Genomic DNA, 18555 nt, shown 5'->3' on the forward strand with positions numbered 1-18555 from the left:
ACAGTGCTACATATCAATTTACTGATGCCACCTGTAAAGGAATTTAAAGGCTTATATGACTTTTCTCACTTTCTGTTTGAGTATGTCTACTGGTGCCTGGTGGGCTTTGAGCTTCTTGTTCTTAAGTAAGATCCTCCCACGCAGCTGCAGCGGCGACGGCAGGTGTGGGTCATCACTGAAGTCGCTTTCGAAGAGGAACCGCGTCACAAGACGTTCCCCAAACACCGTCTAACATATTAATATTCAAACATGATAGACAGACATCATTAAATGACGTGAGGTACAGCTCAGACTGTAATGTAAAGAAGCCAGAGCAGAGGTTCACAGGCAGCGCTGGAGTTCTGAACTTGAGAAAATGAAAGTGTTTTAATCAACACAAAACAACATTACAAATAAGCACACATGGGGTGATGTAACCTGCCCTGAGGCATAGAGCTGACTGAACATGAAAGACTTTTCTTTATCAAGCCACTCAGAAGTCAGTCTCCAGGGAGGATGAAATGCTGGGAAGTTTCCTTAGATGAAAGCATGATAATATTCCATGATGTATCTATCGTGCCCAAATATGTATGGCCTTGGGTATGGAACTTAAAAAAGAAAAGGGAAGAGACAGTTGTAGCCTGAAGATAAAAAAAGCAAGCCTTTAAATGGAAGTCCGCCTGTTTAGATAGATGAGAGTAGATGAGAAAATCTCGTAGTGTTGGACTAGATTACTTGAAGATGTAAGTATTTAGATTTGAGTTTCTCCTTTCTCCTCATACTTAAAAACTTTAGAATGGTTTTACTGAAAGGCTTAGCTAAATGCTTAATTGGTGTTTTCACTATTGCATTTTTTTTCTACCCTAAACCAGTCTTTCTCTAATCCTGAAACAAAGATGGAGGTGGTTTCCCAGTGAAATTCTACTGCAGACTTAGAACCCCCCATTAAAATGCTGAAAATGTAGTACTACCTGTACTACATTCAGCACATGTTCAAAACATACCTTGAAAATTTCTGCCATCTTGCGTTGTTGTGGAAGCGAGCAGTGGTTCTCTATGGACAGGATGACGGGCATGTCAGAATTGACAAATGCAGCCCGGTTAATTGCTTCCACCACATCCTGGAAGGCCATGGGAGAGATTTCATTCTAAGAAACTGTGCTCCAGGTCAAATGCGTGGCAATAATATTTTTTAAAAATGGACACTAGTAAGATTTAGTCCTTAAATTAAATAGAGTTATTAGTTCACCCAACTACTGTAGATAAAATAAAATAAATAAAATGGATAAAGTACTGAAGTGGTTGATTGAGATCAGCTGATATGTGTTTGCCAACAGAGCTTCTGTCTGGACAATGACAACTTTGTCAGTAGACATCATTAGTCACATGCATTTCTAACCTTGAAGGGTATCTTCGTCGTGAGTGTGTGTCCATGGTAAATAACCGGCATGCCATCATCTCCATCCCAACAGTCCAACTCAACACTCCTACAGCCTTGAAGCAGCACCTAGGTAACCAGGAAAATCATTGAAAATCACTTGAATATTAAAATAAAAGAGAAGCATTGGCTAAAACTTAAAAAAAAAAAAAAATAGAATAATTATAATTAAAAATACATAAAGTAAATGACTAACTTGACTGTAAAGCTCAACAGAGGATTCTCCTTTGAGCTGGTGTCCAGTGAGATAGGTGTTATGAGAAGACTCAATGTAGTAGTAGGATAGAGGGTACTGCAGGTCCTGCAGGTTCATTTGCGATTCCTCATTACGAGAAGCAAAGTTATCCTTATCCATCAAGAACCTAGTAAGACAAGAGGGACAACTGGATTAAAGTGTTTTTCCTTGCTATTAGTACGGTGGCCGACAAGGTCAAACACGTCGCAATGGAGAAAACACATGCAAGAGAGAAACGGCGCAACAACGAAAACACAATTAGTTATATTTTTTCACAAGCCTTACTCTTTCCTTGAATTATTTCAGTGTAGCCATTATTTTGCAATGTGTTAAAAATATTTCAGTATTTCTTTAATATTTGTTATTTTACTAACAGCTTGCTGGTAGATGAGTCATATTTTTACTTTACCGTGCAAAGCCTTCAAATGACATCCACCCCATCTGCTTCATGCTTGACGAGGGCTCAAATTTCTGCATGATTAAAGAAAAAAAACACACAGTAAACAATTCATTAATGATATTGATCAGCCTCTTCCTTCCTTGTGTCTCAGGTTTCTTTCATCAGTCCAATCATCCTGCTCCATTCATTTAAATCAAATCTATAGCAGGTATTTTCTCATTCTTCTTCTACGCTCCAGACTTTACCTGTATAATGCTGAGAATCTCATCATAGCTCAGGTGTTCCCGCTGACAGTTAACTAAGAAATCATTGAGTTGTGGGATAGTCAATCCCAAGACGCCTAGTGATGCGTTTTCCACTCCTGTTCCATTGGTCACAATGCTAGCTGCTGCAATGGCATCTAAGATCTGCGTCTGGTTGTCTGACATCTGATGCCTTGTCCGGATAAACAGGCCCATATCAGAACCGTTGCGGGTTAATAAGTCTGGAGAGGAGAGAAACAGATCGGTGAGAGTGGGCCAACACAACAAATTAGAACAGCTTAGTGTCCATCTTTGTTTTATGTGCTAACAATATGTGAATCTAACTGTTCTTTTACCAAGGTCTGGCTGTAAACCTGTGTCCTTGTCATCTATCCTGAGGTTGGTGAAGAGAGGAGCTGATTCTGGACTTGAACGGCTACAGGGCACAGCAAAGGTGTCAAACAGCTCCTTCAGGTCCTTTCTGCTACGGATACTATAAAGGAAATGATTCACAGATTGTTAGCCATTTTATTGCAAATCTTTTTTTTTTTTTTTTTTTTTTGCCTTAAGTCACTTGAACTTTGGCTCAATCTATTTTCTTGCCTTACATTCTTTCAACCCGATTTGTTGAAGTATTTTATTTTTTTCTGGATGGCCTTAGCTACTGTAAGCAAATGTGGAATGTAAAAGGATACAACAGATGAGAGGAGGCACAGCAATCTAAGAAATGTAGGAGGACTAGTATGAAAATCTATTTCTTATCAAGGCAAAACACCACTTCCTTTCATTTGACAGGAATAACTATCATAGAAGCTTAATATTATCCAGAGAAGAAACCTTTGGAAATATCTGAGGTATGATAAACTTGAGAAGCATTTGTTGAATTTCTTTTATCATATTGTCTATAACAAGAGGGAATAAGATGGCAACAAACATATACAATATTATGTACATATACGGCATCCATGTCATAACTGTCATAGTTGAATTATTAGCCACCAAGGAGTGTTAAATGTGGGTTGTACAAGAAAAGGCCAGGTTAGGGGTTTTTGCCTTTAAACAAATACCAAAAACGTCAAACCATAAGCACTTCTAGACTGATTTGTGAATTACCTGAATGATTTGAAGAGCTCAACAAACTCAACAAAGCTCATTGTGCTGTCAGAAACCATCAGATTCTGGAAGCCTTTGAAACAGCCTTTACCTCGACCATGCCACGACCTGCTGCTCCATGCTCTGCAATCCACAGAGAAGAAGAAGAAAAATGACTCATCCTAAAGTTTTTATTGTACACGTCAGCGGGTTCATGCGTTCACACCTCTAGTCTTCATGTACAGTACATACCCTGGCTGCGGCTTGGCAGTTCCTGAAAGGACTGGAGAAGATTGAGGGCGACACTGGTTGGACCCTGCCATGCTGGAGGATGAGGAGGAGGAGGAAGATGAGGCCAGCAATCCTGAGTTCTTACTGGATGAGAGGGAGAATGGTCCAGGGAAGATTTCCTCTATGAAGGCAAAGAGGAATAAGTGTAAATAAACATTGATCAGACTATAATACGGTGCCATAATGAAATATTATCTCTAAATGTTGCTTTATATTGTTGTTTAACAAACTCTTTTATTCTTTTAAATAGTCAAAAAATGTCACCTGGATCCTCCTGGTCAATGCTGTCTGACTCTGGCCCATTTCGATACAGTCCCTCTTTGCAACTCCGTGTTTTCCTAGACACCATCTCATCATCTGTGGCATCGCCACTGTCTCCCTGTAGGTGTGCAAACATACATCTATTCTGTATCAGATATTATATCCCATGATGGACCAGGATAATGTGTAAATGACAGAGACATAACCAGAAGTTAATGTACTGACCCTGACAAGAACCTTTTTCTTTTTCTTGCTCTTATCATTGATGCTCAGAGGACTGTTTTTTTGGGCGCCAGCTTTCTCCACTCCACCTGTACCCATGTTCCACCTGCGCCCACCAAACAGTTCGATTGCCTGGGCCAGTGTGGGGCCTTCATATCTGCCATCCTCCTAACAGGGACAAAGACAGCAAAGGAATAAAGCAAACACAGGATAAGAGTGCAGATCCTTTTATTTAAGTCATGCGTACAAAATCCTTCTTTAATCTTTCAGTTTCCAACCATCCTGTGTGTGTGCTGACTACATTTCTGAACTTAGAAAAACATTATTCAAAATGGTGTACAGTACTAATGGCATTATTTAAAATCACATCATCCTCAGTTTTCTTTAGACTCTTGGGGCATTTGAAGTTCCCAAACAAAATGACCAGGACAAACTGGCCAAGTGGAAGAATGCTGCCTTGACTTCAGAATGATTTAGGGATATGTGTAACTCCATGCACGCTTGACTCAGACATCGATAGAAAAATGCATCATGAAGCTCAGAGTTTACCTGATATAAGCTGACATACTGCCTCCTCAACCACTGCAACCTTTGGTCAGGAAACTTCTTCATTTTTCTGATTGCATTCACCAGCTCTGACAGGCCCTTATGGAGCATTTGTGCTGTGTGGTTGGGGGCCACAAAGTGTAGGAGCCTACAAGCAGAGGTTAGATGAGTTAATGACTGAGGTGTTTCACAAATATATCACTGTTCAAAATTTTGATTTTAAAACAAAAAAAAACAACTAACCTGTTGTCTGTCGTACTGAGACCATAGAGGAGGCTGAGACCATTCTCCTCCACTGTCATTTGGCTCAGCTTGTTCTGCAAACACACAGCATGGACGTCCACTCCCTGGTGACCCAGGAAAACTGCCTGTAAATTCAAATAAACAAATGATTATACTTGAAATAATACAGCTCATTTTCAAGAATCAATATATACCTAAAGAAATTACATACATTTTACTTGCTTTAATAAAAATGCTAATTCCAATCTCTACATTAGATTTGGTAATTTTGCTAACTAGCTGCCAAACAAGTATCGGTATTTTTAACAAACCTTCACCACTCCCAGGTCCAACAGGCCTTCTGTTAGTCCCACTACTACAGCCTGTCCTAGTCCCGGTGGTTGCTCTGGAGGGGAGGCCCCTGTGCTCTGTGGCTTACCTGCAACAATTCAACATATTTATATATTTGGAATGCACTGAAGGCTCAAATCCACACATTTACAATCAGTCTAAACAGCATGTGCTACCAAAGATATGGTATGGACCTACCTTGAACAAACACATTTGTAATATGTTTAAAACATAATTACACAAAAAAAATAGAATTTCTTTACATCAAAGATGCCTGTTTCCCATTTGTTTAGAGAGTAATAATGAGGAGGGAATGGGGTTTTTCTGTCTAGGATAAACATAATCATCGTGTTTAAAAAAATCTTGATGACCGACAAAAATTGATTACAGAACACAGTAGCAAAATGAATTCCAGCTGGTTCTTGGAATTTAAAAAAAAAAAAAAAAGAGTTGAGGCGTTAACAATGTCTTTTAAATTATGTTTATATGTGTTAAATGACACACTCATCAATTCATAATTTACCCCAAGTTAGCGTCATGTTGTCAGGCTGCAGTCGCAGCAGACAGCGAGCAGTGAGGTGGCTGTCCTGGTCATAGTGGATGACTGTAGCCCCTTGCAGCAGAAACTGATGAATGTCAGATTGCAGTGACAACACGTACCTAGAACAAAAGAATTTAGGGAGGGTGAAGTGTCTCTTGAATTAGCTGTACATTTTTGTGGGTGTGTGTGTTTGTTCCTTACCAGGGAATGAGTTCAGTGCCATGGCTGAAAGCTTTATGTGTCTCCTCAGTGCCCTGAAACTCCACCTCTTTCACCACCGGCTCAGACGACAAGTCACCATCTGAATCTGACAAGTCTCCTACCATGAATCTGAAAATGATGGAGGTTGGGTTCCAAGAGTGTAGGGTTGGGGAACAAACATGAAAAACTAAATTTAGTGTCTGACTTTCAAAGTTTTAATTGACTGATGTCCTTGTCAGTTTCTACATTTAAATTCAACTAGTGCTGCAAGTGAGTTATGTATTGCATCAAGGTAAAGCCAAAGCATAAGAAATGACCTGCATCTACAGTACAATAAACAGCACAAAAATGTGCTCTGTACTGTAGTGCATCGGTTGAACAAGCAAAATAAAAACAAACAAAACATCATGCATTTATCATTCCACACTCCTTCACTATTAAACAAGCTCCTACTCAGAACACCATCTAAAACCATGTCTATATCAGTCAACATCATTCAAACTCCCGAAGCGCTTTTAACCACTTACAGGACACGGTTTGATTCAGGTGGTGTTCTAAATGAATGGGAACTGGAATGGGAGAAGGAGACAAATAAGGACATGAAGTATAATAAGAATAAAGAATAGATATAGATGTTTTAACAGAAGCCCTCAGAAATGAAAATAAAAATATCAAAGGAAGATTCCAAGAGGAAAACTAACAGGAACATAGAAATCTAGGTTTCTCTAAGACAAACTCCACAGTCTAAGCTTGAAATTAAATCATTTTTCTAACAACATTATACGTTACTGTCCAAATTCCAACTCGCTACCTGACACCAGTGTGCTGAAAAGTACCAGAGCTCTGCTCCTTCCTGTATAGACAGGAAAGTAACCTGTTATCTTTTTTCTCTGTGACACACGGGTTTATGTGAACATCGCCTCATCTCCCTAACAATCTGTAAATATATCCCTTCCCAACCCATTATGGTGTCCCAGTATTTATGAAAGACAATTAGAAAAGAAAAATGACAATGAACAAGACACTGTACAGTCCTGGAAGAGTTCAATGTGTGCTGTGAATGCACATTATCTGTGTACTGTATAGACTACATATTCCTAACAAAGGAAACTACTGTCTGTAATTTTTAACATCAAGTCATTATATTATTATATAGAAGTCTATTTTTTTTCCAATACAGACATGCCCACAAATACCATTTTTTTATTAAATGAAAGATCATTTCTATTACTTAGTCTATGAGTTATTTTATGTAAAACAACAAAAAGTAAAAAGTGCAACATGCAATCAACTGGTACACAATATCCCAGCACCTTGATGAATTGGTGTTATGTGCTGTTGGACACTGTATGTCTTAAAAGCTTATTCACAACTTGTACAACATCTCCCACAATCTTTAAAAAGGTTCAAGACCCTGTGACCGAAAACATTCACCCTTCTAGGATATCCTTAAACAACACAATACTTAAAGAAGTCTGGTTGGTTTTGGGGGTAAACAAAGAACAAATAAAAGTCTAAGTGTGCAAAAAAGGAGCTACAGTGGGCACTGACTGATTGCGGCAGAGGTCCCTGAAGGAGTTGTTTCTGGATGCAGGGGAAGGGCCTGTATAAGAGGGACTGGTGGACGTCTCATCAGGATCTTCTGCCTCTAAACTACGATTACAAGATCTAAGGAAAGGAAAGAGGAGAATCAAAGGGTCAAGTGAAAAAAAAAAAACATTTTGAGATTAAAGCAAAATGGTGAGTAGAAGAAAGTGGTACAAACATTCTGAAGAAGGCAGACAATAGATAACATCAAACCATAACCCTTACTTTTTGCTAGGATTTCATTGTACCTGATAATTTGAAGGATGTTGCTGACAGTAGCTTCTTTATCTGGGACATGTAGGCCATCTGGACCGGAACGTAACATGAAGTTTTGCTGGCCACTGTAGTCAGACACAAACTAGAGAGGGCAAACAAAACAGTGCACAATGTATTCTAATATTGATCTGATTCTTATTGCTTTGATCAAGTCTATGTTTGGGATGTTTACTCTACCTCAATAGAGTCCTCTGTGTTATCGGGAGACTGTTTGAGGTTGATGATGCTTGCTGTTCCGTCTAATGCGTCACTGAGTTCTTTCAGAAAAACCCCGCAGAACGGCACCACCTAGGGTGAACAGGACAGAGAAAAACACAACTACTATTTGTAGTGTTTTTTTTTATCCTTCTTGTGGTCAGATGAAAAAACAAAGACATGTTTTCATGATATAAATTTACTTAAGGAAGATCAGGACTGAGCCACATGACAAACTAGATCGTTCCATTCCCAAATGTCACTGGAATAAATAGAAACCCACCTTACATCCTGGGATATTGAGAGCTCTGGTCACAACCTTCTTGTACTCAGAAGAAGATTCGTGCTGGGCCATAGCGTCCTTCAAGCTTCTCATGGTCTCAATATCTGATTGGTCCATAAACTGCCACATCTTCAAGACCTTGCGAGACCTAGAAGACCAAGTAAATCTCAAGTCAGTTGTTGATTTGTGAGCACAGTATGATTATGTGAGCATATTCTAGTACGTCTGTATAACCTGAGTCCAGCCAAGAACTCCATTACACCATTGTAGTTTCCCATGTTCCAACAGCATTTAGCAACGTGGACCAGGTAGGAGAAAACGTCTCTCTTCTCCTCCATGGACCCTGCTGTCAGGACCAGCCACGTCACCCACGAACTCACCTGTTGATGGAGTGTTACACTTTCTTACTCATAGTTACCAATTGATTGATAAACAGCTATATTTTTGACATCCCCAATCTCTGTCAGCTTTATGCTCCAAAAACTAAGCAAGTATAAACATGACTCTAAATGAAACCCAGGCAAACTGTTTCCATATAGAAATCCTTGTTTTCTGGACTATTATTTTATTACAATTTAACATCCATCTAATTTTAATGCTCAAAATGAACATCTTTTCAATGAAAACAGAAATGTGCACACATAGCCACATGAAAATGTTTTAATGGATAGTTTTGATTGGGCAAACACATAATAAACCAGCAGACGACTTTTAAGTGTGTTAGTGGGTTACTGTTACTAGGTGTGTTAAAACCTTATGAACAGGCAACCACATCCACAGCAAAAATGATGGTCAACTGAATGGTCTTTCATGTCACCTGTTTTAAAATCTGGTAATGGCAACCGGGTGTCTAAAGTGGAACTGTATGCAGAGGACTATGGCAGCTGGCCACATACTGACACCCCCATACACACACACACCCACACAAAAAAGAATGAGATCAGATATCTATCAGCTGCACTCTGTCTCTGTGCTGACCGCCCTCAAACACACGCAAAAGACACAAACCAGATATGTATCAGGGTCAGCTTCCTTTAACATTCTCAGACACACATACACACGACACAGGAAAAGATCAGATTTCAATATGGCTGCTGCTTGGTCTCTAGTGTCCGTGTCTCTGTGGATTAGAGACTCATGAATGTATTCATACACACACAAAGACACACATAAACGTCCTAACCCCCTTACAGGCGGAAAAACATCCCAGAGCGCAGAGATCTATTACTAGGTTATGTAAGAATCTGTAAGGACCACCACAGCCACACTTCATAGGAACTAAAGTCAAACGCACAAACATCTTTTGTTTGAGGTCCTTTTCCTTCTGACATTCCCTGATGAAACGCTGATTAAATGAGATTTTATTTTTCTGTGTCACCTCTGATCTCTAAGTGCATTATTACGCAACCACAGAAATCATATAACACATGTAACCAAACCCTCTGTCCATGCATAGAATACTGACCTTTTAACATACACAAGGTACATGACCATGAACACTCACATGCCAACCTCAGGCACACATATACAATATAACACATAGCTTGGAAAGACATGGAAGGGCTTGTGGATAACTTTCTTTATAGTCATATAAACTACTGCATTTAATTAAGTTTTGTGGTTTGTTAGTTCTCACATTTACTACCTATCCAAGCCCACCAGCTTATGCCTTCCTGTGAGGACCACTGACAGTGTCATCCATCTCAATTGATGGATGACACTGTTTCTTCTAAACTGTTCCTACTCATCTAAAGTCTTTAATTACTAAATCTTAAAAGATGAAAAGATAAAGCTTGAAGTTGCACAATTCTTCCTTCAAATCTTATGAAATGTATCATGCAGTTGAGTGGAACTAAAATGTCACAGCTTGAAAGTTGTTTCTTGACCTTGAAAACAGCAGTTGAGAAAGCAACTTAACCACATAGTCCACAACTGTTACAGAGCTTTCACTCATACTGTTCTATTATACCTTCATCAGCAGATGGAGTTTGCCTATTTGTTGTACAATTGTAGATGCTGCAGTTCTGTTTTTTTAAGCCTCTAGGTATTCATTGTTTCTTTCCACCATGTTTGATAAACACTAAAAACTATTTCGTCTGTACAGTCTCAGCTAGATACTGTAGACCAGAGTAAATTAGCTGATTTTACAAAATTACAATCAGAAATGTTTCAGTGTGTTAGATGAAGAAAATTAAATTAACCATGTCTCATACATTTCAGTTATGCAGAAGGTTTTCTAGAAACTTCTGTATGTGGCTTACTGACAAACAACCCCGCTGCCTCACTGTCTCTCATCTGTTATTCTCTTGCTCTGTGCATGCCAGGATGTGTGTGCCTTGTATGAAAATTTGCTCCCAGTCACTTCTAGCATTACGACATAACGGGACGCCACGGTAGCGACTGGGTTGAATTACAGTCACCATCTAAACCGTTCTGACTGTCTGCAAAGTGGCTTTTTGAACCACCATGGATCAAGGAGCTGGCAACACTTCTGATATTCCAAATAGCAAAGGTGTGTACTCAGTGTTGTGTATGAGAGATAACAGGATGGGAAGACATGGTATATATATATTTAGAGAGAGAGAGAGAGAGAGAGAGAGAGAGAGAGAGAGAGAGAGAGAGAGAGAGAGAGAGAGAGAGAGAGAGAGAGAGAATGGCAAAGCAGAAAAGAGCAAACCAGAGATGAGAACAGACTAGAGAGTGAAGACTATAAGAGATTTCCTCATACAACACTTTCACTTACAAGCATACCATAGGTGATATCAATAACAGCATAACAGAGATAACACACACACACACACACACACACACACAACCAGAGCTGGGTACAAGCTGATCCCCGCTTTGATGTTTGTGTGTGTGTCCATCTGTCTGTCCGTCTGTCTGTCTCCATCTGTGCGCATGCTGTCAGTAACTATGAGGGTCAGATTCTCCTTGATACAAGAATTACATAAGCAAGGTTGACAGGGAACTATTACAAACTCAACGCATGAGCACATAGTGGCCCTGTCAACACTCCAGGCAGATGCAAAGGGCCCAAACTGCTCGGCCTTCTCTGCCTCCAAAGTTTTTCTTGCCCTGCAATTCTTCTTTACTTCATAATGTTTCTCTGCTGTCCATGACTTGAAAACATGGTTAAAAGTAATGAGTCCTCTTTGATTTGAATTCACAAAATGTTATCTGTCAAGGGCGAGGAAATAAACCAGACCCTAAAACTAAAAAATAAATATTGCAAAACAGTGGATCCAACCAGACATTTACATAAATAATATATAAATTTACCCATACATGGATATGTATTTCCTATATTTCAGAGCAAACCTCTTATCATATCCCAGGCATCAACTAAGTAATTTTCATTACCACTTCATGTACCTAATATTTTCTCAATTTTCAATTAATTCTTTGGACTAGGTTATCTCATCTAATTATTTCTCATCTCATCTATATATAATTAGCAAGATTGTAAAACTGCTCAAATAATTAATAAATTACCAAAACAGTTTCTGAGCACTTTTTATTTTGTTCATTTGATGCCTCTTCATGAAACTAATATTCTATGATGTCACAAGGGCTCAGTGAAGAAGAGTGGAAAATGAATTTAAAAACCTGCCAGATCCTTCAATACATTTCCAATTAATAATAAAATATTTGTCATAATAGCTAAGGAAAATTCAGGAAATCTCTTGCAGAACCATAGCTGACAGTCAAAGCTGCGACCGGAGTGTCATGATGCGAAGGCTTCATCAGTGTCTTCCTGGGAGAATCACTGTTGTCATCTGACTATTGCTCAACCATGCCCATATAAGGCTACAATGCGCATTTGGGAAAAATTTGGTTTTTCATGTCTCTCCTCTCACTGACTTAAATGAAAACCAGCTGATGAAAAAAAGCACACAACTTAAAGATGACCTCATCATTCCCAATCATTCTCGCTCCCTCTCGCAACTTCTCTTTCTCAGCAGTACAGTGTTATGATTGTTTATTCTCAAAGTCATTCAGCATAAAGGGAGCAAGGCCAGAGAGAGTAATACCACTATAGGTGTGTGCATATGTTAATAAGTTGGTATGACTGGCACAGTAAATACAACAGGATAAATCCAGCAGAAGGAAAACACATTCACTGGTCCGATATCCTTCTCAACCCTTCAATCTTTTACATTTGAAAAAAAAATAACATTGCCTTGTTTTTTGGGATACAGACACAAAGACACATTTGATATGAGTGGGCTCCTCACCTCGTTAAAGCGTGCCACCAGGTCCTCCACAGCGTTTCTTCTCTGAGCGCTCTGGGTAGGCATGGCAGGCGTTGACAGCGAGGCCTTGAGGTTTGGGTGACGTTTAGCTGGGCACTCGGGACTGCCCAGGTCTCGAGTGAGGAAACAGAGATAGTCCAATGGAAAGACCTGCAGACATATATCCAGCACATAAATACATAAAATTCTTTTTTTTTTTTTGGATCCAGATTTACAGCATGTGTTGTGTGGTATTCCTCCTACCTGTTGGTAGAGCTGCTGCTCCTGCTCGGTGAGGATGCAGGCAATCTCCTCGGGAAACTGGACAAGGTGGTGTAGCTCTGCCAGCTCCTTACTGTTCCCACTGACACTGGGAGGAAGAGGGCTGCTGCTGGTCATACTGTTGGCCAGCTGACGCTCTGAACAGAAAAATAGAGAGCAACAAGAAAAACAGAATAATTTTGTGCTGTATCATCACCTACTTGGTATTTTGGTAAAGTATGAGAAAGATACATAAAAACCAGAGAAATGAAGGAATGAATATAATTAAGGGTTAATACAGTAGAGGGGAGGAGGGAATATTTGAAGTGACCTCTTATTAGTACAAGCAGATACTCGAAAAATAAAATGTGTATCTGTCTTTCAGGACTAACCTGAATATCTCAAGTCTACCAACCTATCAGTGCCTGCATACCATACTCTCTATCCCTCGACAAGTCAAGAGAAGCCTGTAAACAGCATTGACCACCTGCCAGCTCCTGTGTTTGGATTTAAGTCAGGTCCATTAGTCTGTGTGTTTACACACACATGCAAGCACATCGACCCATCCTCAGCTTGGCTAACAAAGGACTAATGGACAGTTTGTACAGTGCTGCTAGGTAGACATACTGTACTTTGTCGGGATGGATGCCACATAAACTAACACCTTTTTCAGAAACCATTTGAGGGAATTTTTGAGGAATTGGATGCCTATTAGATACAGATTCGATTTGTGTCACTGTCTCCAAAAAGACCCTGCTCAGAGACTACTAGGATGAGCTGCACCTTACCTACTGACTGATCAAACTGTGACTCAGTCTTTCTTCAGAACACAGTAACATATGTCACTAGGATTAAAATTACTCAAAGAATCAAACTTGTACAATAGCATTTTGTTATTAACCATAAAGCTGCATGTGTGTGAATTAAGTATTTGAGAAGGGTTTACTTCCGAGTGTCATATTAATGAGTTACACAATGTTTATAATTAATTATCATGAAGACATGGAGATGTACATCAAAGAACACCAGGAATAACACACTCCATCTGGTCATTGTCAGCTGTCATACGCACAGAGACCTACCTACCCCCCTCAAACCCACACAAAAAACTGTATGCACCAACATATGCAAGCACAGCCCTAAAGGCTGTCCTTAGTAATCCCTGAGATGTGCAACAGGCAGTCATGGCAACAGCAGCGACTGCTCTGCAGGAACAAAACTTGCTTATTTACACAGTCTGATTTGTGGATCCGGCCTCACAGCTTCTGTAATGGACTCTCTCAGTGTGTGCGTGTATAGGACAAAAAGAGAGACTAGGTATAAAGAGGAAAGCCAGGAAGGGAAAAAGAAGAAATCAACTTGTAAAATTTAAATTAAATGACAAAGTAAAAAGGCTGGTTAAGAGGACAAGAGTGATGGGAAGAGGACAGAGATAAGACAGGGAGGAAGGAAGGGATAAGCAGAATAATTGGAAAGTTTGTAGTTTACACTATGCAGCAGGTGTGAGCTATCTATCATTGTTAGAGGGGCAGTATAATCCACTAAATCCTTTAAATGCCCTACAGACAGACTATAAGTTATGAATGATGTTTCGATAAATAGTCCAGACCTGGAACACATTGTTCAAAGACATCTTTGCTTTAAATGAGACAGAATGAAAACAATTTGACTACTAACAAAAGTGAAATGTGTTTCTGGGAGACTGATGAGACTGCATAAAACATATCATCTGTAAATTACAGTGCATACTGAATAAACCCAAACTATAAATACTGCACCTCTTTGACATGCAGTTTCACACAATATGATAAGACATTATGCAAAAACAGCTGCGACTAGGAAAACATCTTAAAAAACAAAATGAAGAAAAAGGCAGTGTAAATTATTACACTGTACTAAAAAACGGTGGAAGAACATAAAATATAACTTGTGGGTTTTTATCTTAATAGATAAAAATGTCAAGAAGATTTTTATCCAGTCTTCCACCTCTTGCACAAATGGGCAATACCTTGTCTCCACCCCAGAACTGTTTTTATAAGCTACCCTTTTGAAGTGGAAATGAAGACACCTTCAAATTAGTGACATGAATTTCATGTTCATGCAGAGGCCTCAATTACTTATTTATTCATGCTGGAAACCGGAAAGCACACAGCCACACAATGCTGTCAGCCAAGGGACTGACAAAAAGGTCTTGAGAGATTCTGTGGAATCATTTAAAAGCAATACAGAAAACAGGAATACCCTAAATATAAAAATAATGTCTGCTTCAAACAGCTGACAGATGATAATTTAGGTTTTATCAAATTTAATTAATAACTGTATATCATTTGATCTGTTAGAAAATCAAGATAATTCCAAAATGACACCATTTTGTGTCAAAGCAATTCAAATTAATTATTTGAAAAATTCAAACACTGAAACTGGCTAGGAATTAAATAAGTTCTTGGATTCCAGTGAAAGTGATAGCATATATAATATAATCTGTGGTGGACCCATGAGAAAAAGGTCACTGATGCTTTACAGATCATAAACACTAATCTAAGAAACACAGAGGAGCCATATTGAATATGCAGCCCTCTTCCTATGAGACTGAGAACACAAACGTGGACTAATTGACCATGATGTTCCTGTTTTATGCATGGGTTTACTCATCTGTAATGTATGCTGAATATGAATACCCTGTGGGTGTATATGCATATATGCGTGTGTGGAGTTGGTTTTAAATGAGGTGGTGGATGGAGTAGAATCGACTGCACATACTTTTTAACCATTTTTGGGACATTTCTGTTTTCACAGATAGCAAACCATTAACAGGAAACGTGTGTGTTCGATTGACACATGAAAAACAACATACCAGTCTTTTGTGCTGCATGTTTACTGGTCTGAAATGTATCACTATAAGCACATAGCACTTTAGAACTAAGCCTTTTGACTAAATCACCAAATCAGGGTCAAGCACTGCCTTTGAGACAGATGACTCTAAAAACTGTGTGAAGAAAACTAGTGAAGAAACTAGGTGAAATCTTACAACACTGCTGAGAGGTTTGTTTTGTTTTTTGCTTTTTAATTAGAACACTGTTATTAATACCACAATGTAGAGGAGCCTTGAACATAGCCCCTACTGTCTTTCGTCAGGAGCCAAGAGCATACGTACACTGTTCTCACATGTTTAGAGCTGATGACAACTTCCCTGCTGGACTATGTAAGGCACTCAAACAGGTGCTGCACAAACAGCCGAAGTAAAAGGACTGTTAAAAAATGTGCCCTTTGAACCTATAAATAAATTGCCAGTGTATATGGAATATTAAATTCAAAATATTATCAACTTTATGTTGCTTTCTAACTCTGAATGTTCTGTGTGCATCTTTGCAACACAGTGTATTTTAATTTAATTCTAAATGTGCCAAATTGTGTTTTCCTTTAGGGGAAACCATCATTAGTTTGATTCCATGGCAAAATTATCAAACCCAGAATAACAAATGTACTGCCGAGTCCTTACTGGCACATAAAAACACATACACTTAAAGTTATTTAGAGTACATCCTTTCTGCAAGTTAAAAAAAATAAATAAATAAAAAGCAGCACAGTAACACATCCACATCTGCAAACATAAACACACAAGAATAAACACAAGTATGGACTCACAATACAGAGATGCAGCCAAAGACAGACACACAGCAGCAGCAGAAGCAATAAACAATAATCTGTCTGACTACTGACAACACTGAGTTATCGCAGGGAGTTTCTCTCTTGGATCAGATATGCACGTTATTACACATGTTATGTGCAGACAAATATAACATAAAGGTTATTCTGACTATTCTTTGTAAGAGGTGTGGACTATGCCAAAAACCAGGGTAAAGATATTCTAAGAAGTTCAAAATAATTCAGTAAAAATCTCCTAGATTTGAAGCTTTTGAGAATAGAAGCATGTATTTACTTCCTGAGAGGCATAGTGTCAAACCGTACTGTGTGTCTGACCCATTCAGTAACTAACACACATTGCAAAAACTAAATGAAATCTTTACAAAATGAGTTCAGTGGCTCTGGGTAACTTCACAGTGACTTGACACAAATCAGACTGAACAGATGGATATTTGCAGTGGTTCTGATTGTAATTGCAAGATGTGTTACTGTATCCTCAGAGTCAAAACAAACCCATAACTATGTGTGACATTCATTCTTAGGGTCAATTCAACGTGACGTTATCCAGAGACCCTGACATTCTTGACTGCCATGATGTGCGGTTTCTGGTATAAAGGGGGCACAGTGTACAACACTTCCTCACACACATTTTGATACTGCTGCGTCATCCTTAACATATTTAAATAAATACTTTTTTTTTTATTAAGTTGCAATGTTTGCTTGGTTACAGGCAGTGAGTTGGTGCCTAATGTGTTCTGAATTCACTAAGCACAATATACAGGGAAAACAGAAAAACACAAACTGTTAGAGCTAAAAAACAGTTTGAAGGTTGAACACTGACATTTTAAAAAACATAACCTAAAGAGTCACAAAAAACTGAATTTGCAAACTGCCTTCAAATACAAGCTGCATTTGAAGGTACAACTCAAACATCAAGAAGACAAGTCATTTAGTCCAAGAGAGTTAAGATGCACAAAAACTCAAACTATGAGCCTGCATTTTCTACTAAATCCACAATAGAAACAGTGAAAGTAGCATTTATCAAATGTATATTCCACAGAACTATTTTAAAATAATAATAATAATGCTATCTTAGCAATTAAAAAATAACCATCTACCAACATGAGACATTATATAATCTAAAACTGGACAAAATCAACTCACTAAATATCTAATATTTCCTAATTCTACACTTGCTAATGTTCAAGTATTCCTTTTTAATTAATTGATTTCTTATGTGCACTAAGTGCTAACCACACTAACAGTAGTTCCTGAATAACATATACATAAAGACACTAAATTTAAGTACACACAACACAACACACATGTACACTCATACTGTACATGCAGAGAGATTATTTACTAAATTACTAAAAACCTGTTTAAAGGTACAATCAGTCATATGTGTGAGAAGACCTGCAGCCACACTGCAACTCACATTTCTTCTACTCACTGATCAGCTTGAAGTCCATTCTGTGAGAGTGCTTCATGGTTGCTAGATACAACTGACCACTCTGCCTCCCACACTGATAGTTCAGTGCCGGGGTGGCCAAGGTTCACTTCTCCACATTTGAGCTGCCAGTCTTGTCTCCCCGTCTCCCCTGTAGCTGTTCTCTTTCAGTCTCTCTCTCTCTCTATCTCTCCCCCTGGTTTCCTGCTCTATATCTCTGTCCCCTTACTCCATTTCTAACTTGAACTCTGTCCAACTCGGGCTTTGTTGTTTTGCTCTTTTGCTCACCCCGGCTTCTCTCATCAGTAGCCTTCCCTTTCTGTCTCTCCACTACACATTCACTACACATTCACTACTCCTCTCTCTCTCTCTCTCTCTCTCTCTCTCTCTCTCTCCCTCTCCCTCTCCCTCTCCCTCTCCCTACTGTATGTCCTCCGCCCACCTTTCAATGACACCATACACAGTTCACAGCCTTGTGCTAGAGATAGACCAGTCAGACCATCCTGAGCACACACACACACACATTGTCATGTAATTCATACACTCATATGGACTGACTATAGAAACAAGTGATATGAAACAACAACGCAAAAAAGTGAGGG

At 39.0% G+C, this 18555-nt stretch overlaps 1 protein-coding gene across 7 annotated transcripts in view; it reads right to left on the reverse strand.

Moving 5' to 3' along the window:
- plce1 (phospholipase C, epsilon 1) overlaps window positions 1-18555 on the reverse strand; it is an 80769-nt gene that overhangs the window by 26750 nt on the left and 35464 nt on the right. For 5 of the 7 annotated variants that reach the window (XM_026315470.1, XM_026315473.1, XM_026315471.1 and 2 more), the window contains 24 exons: window positions 12862-13016; window positions 12601-12768; window positions 8597-8742; window positions 8363-8510; window positions 8062-8172; window positions 7857-7966; window positions 7573-7689; window positions 6549-6590; window positions 6022-6150; window positions 5803-5939; window positions 5261-5367; window positions 4950-5074; window positions 4710-4854; window positions 4164-4328; window positions 3942-4056; window positions 3639-3798; window positions 3408-3530; window positions 2651-2787; window positions 2298-2536; window positions 2062-2123; window positions 1614-1779; window positions 1379-1486; window positions 984-1100; window positions 70-228 (listed from right to left, as the gene is read on the reverse strand). In XM_026315470.1, the coding sequence (XP_026171255.1) occupies window positions 70-228; window positions 984-1100; window positions 1379-1486; window positions 1614-1779; window positions 2062-2123; window positions 2298-2536; window positions 2651-2787; window positions 3408-3530; window positions 3639-3798; window positions 3942-4056; window positions 4164-4328; window positions 4710-4854; window positions 4950-5074; window positions 5261-5367; window positions 5803-5939; window positions 6022-6150; window positions 6549-6590; window positions 7573-7689; window positions 7857-7966; window positions 8062-8172; window positions 8363-8510; window positions 8597-8742; window positions 12601-12768; window positions 12862-13016 (3191 nt within the window). The remainder of the gene's footprint in view (window positions 1-69; window positions 229-983; window positions 1101-1378; window positions 1487-1613; window positions 1780-2061; window positions 2124-2297; window positions 2537-2650; window positions 2788-3407; window positions 3531-3638; window positions 3799-3941; window positions 4057-4163; window positions 4329-4709; window positions 4855-4949; window positions 5075-5260; window positions 5368-5802; window positions 5940-6021; window positions 6151-6548; window positions 6591-7572; window positions 7690-7856; window positions 7967-8061; window positions 8173-8362; window positions 8511-8596; window positions 8743-12600; window positions 12769-12861; window positions 13017-18555) is intronic. The other 2 variants (XM_026315474.1, XM_026315472.1) reach the window with 1 other exon arrangement.

The sequence above is a fragment of the Mastacembelus armatus genome, chromosome 19 (genome assembly GCF_900324485.2).
Source record: "Mastacembelus armatus chromosome 19, fMasArm1.2, whole genome shotgun sequence".
Taxonomy (NCBI): Eukaryota; Metazoa; Chordata; class Actinopteri; order Synbranchiformes; family Mastacembelidae; genus Mastacembelus; species Mastacembelus armatus.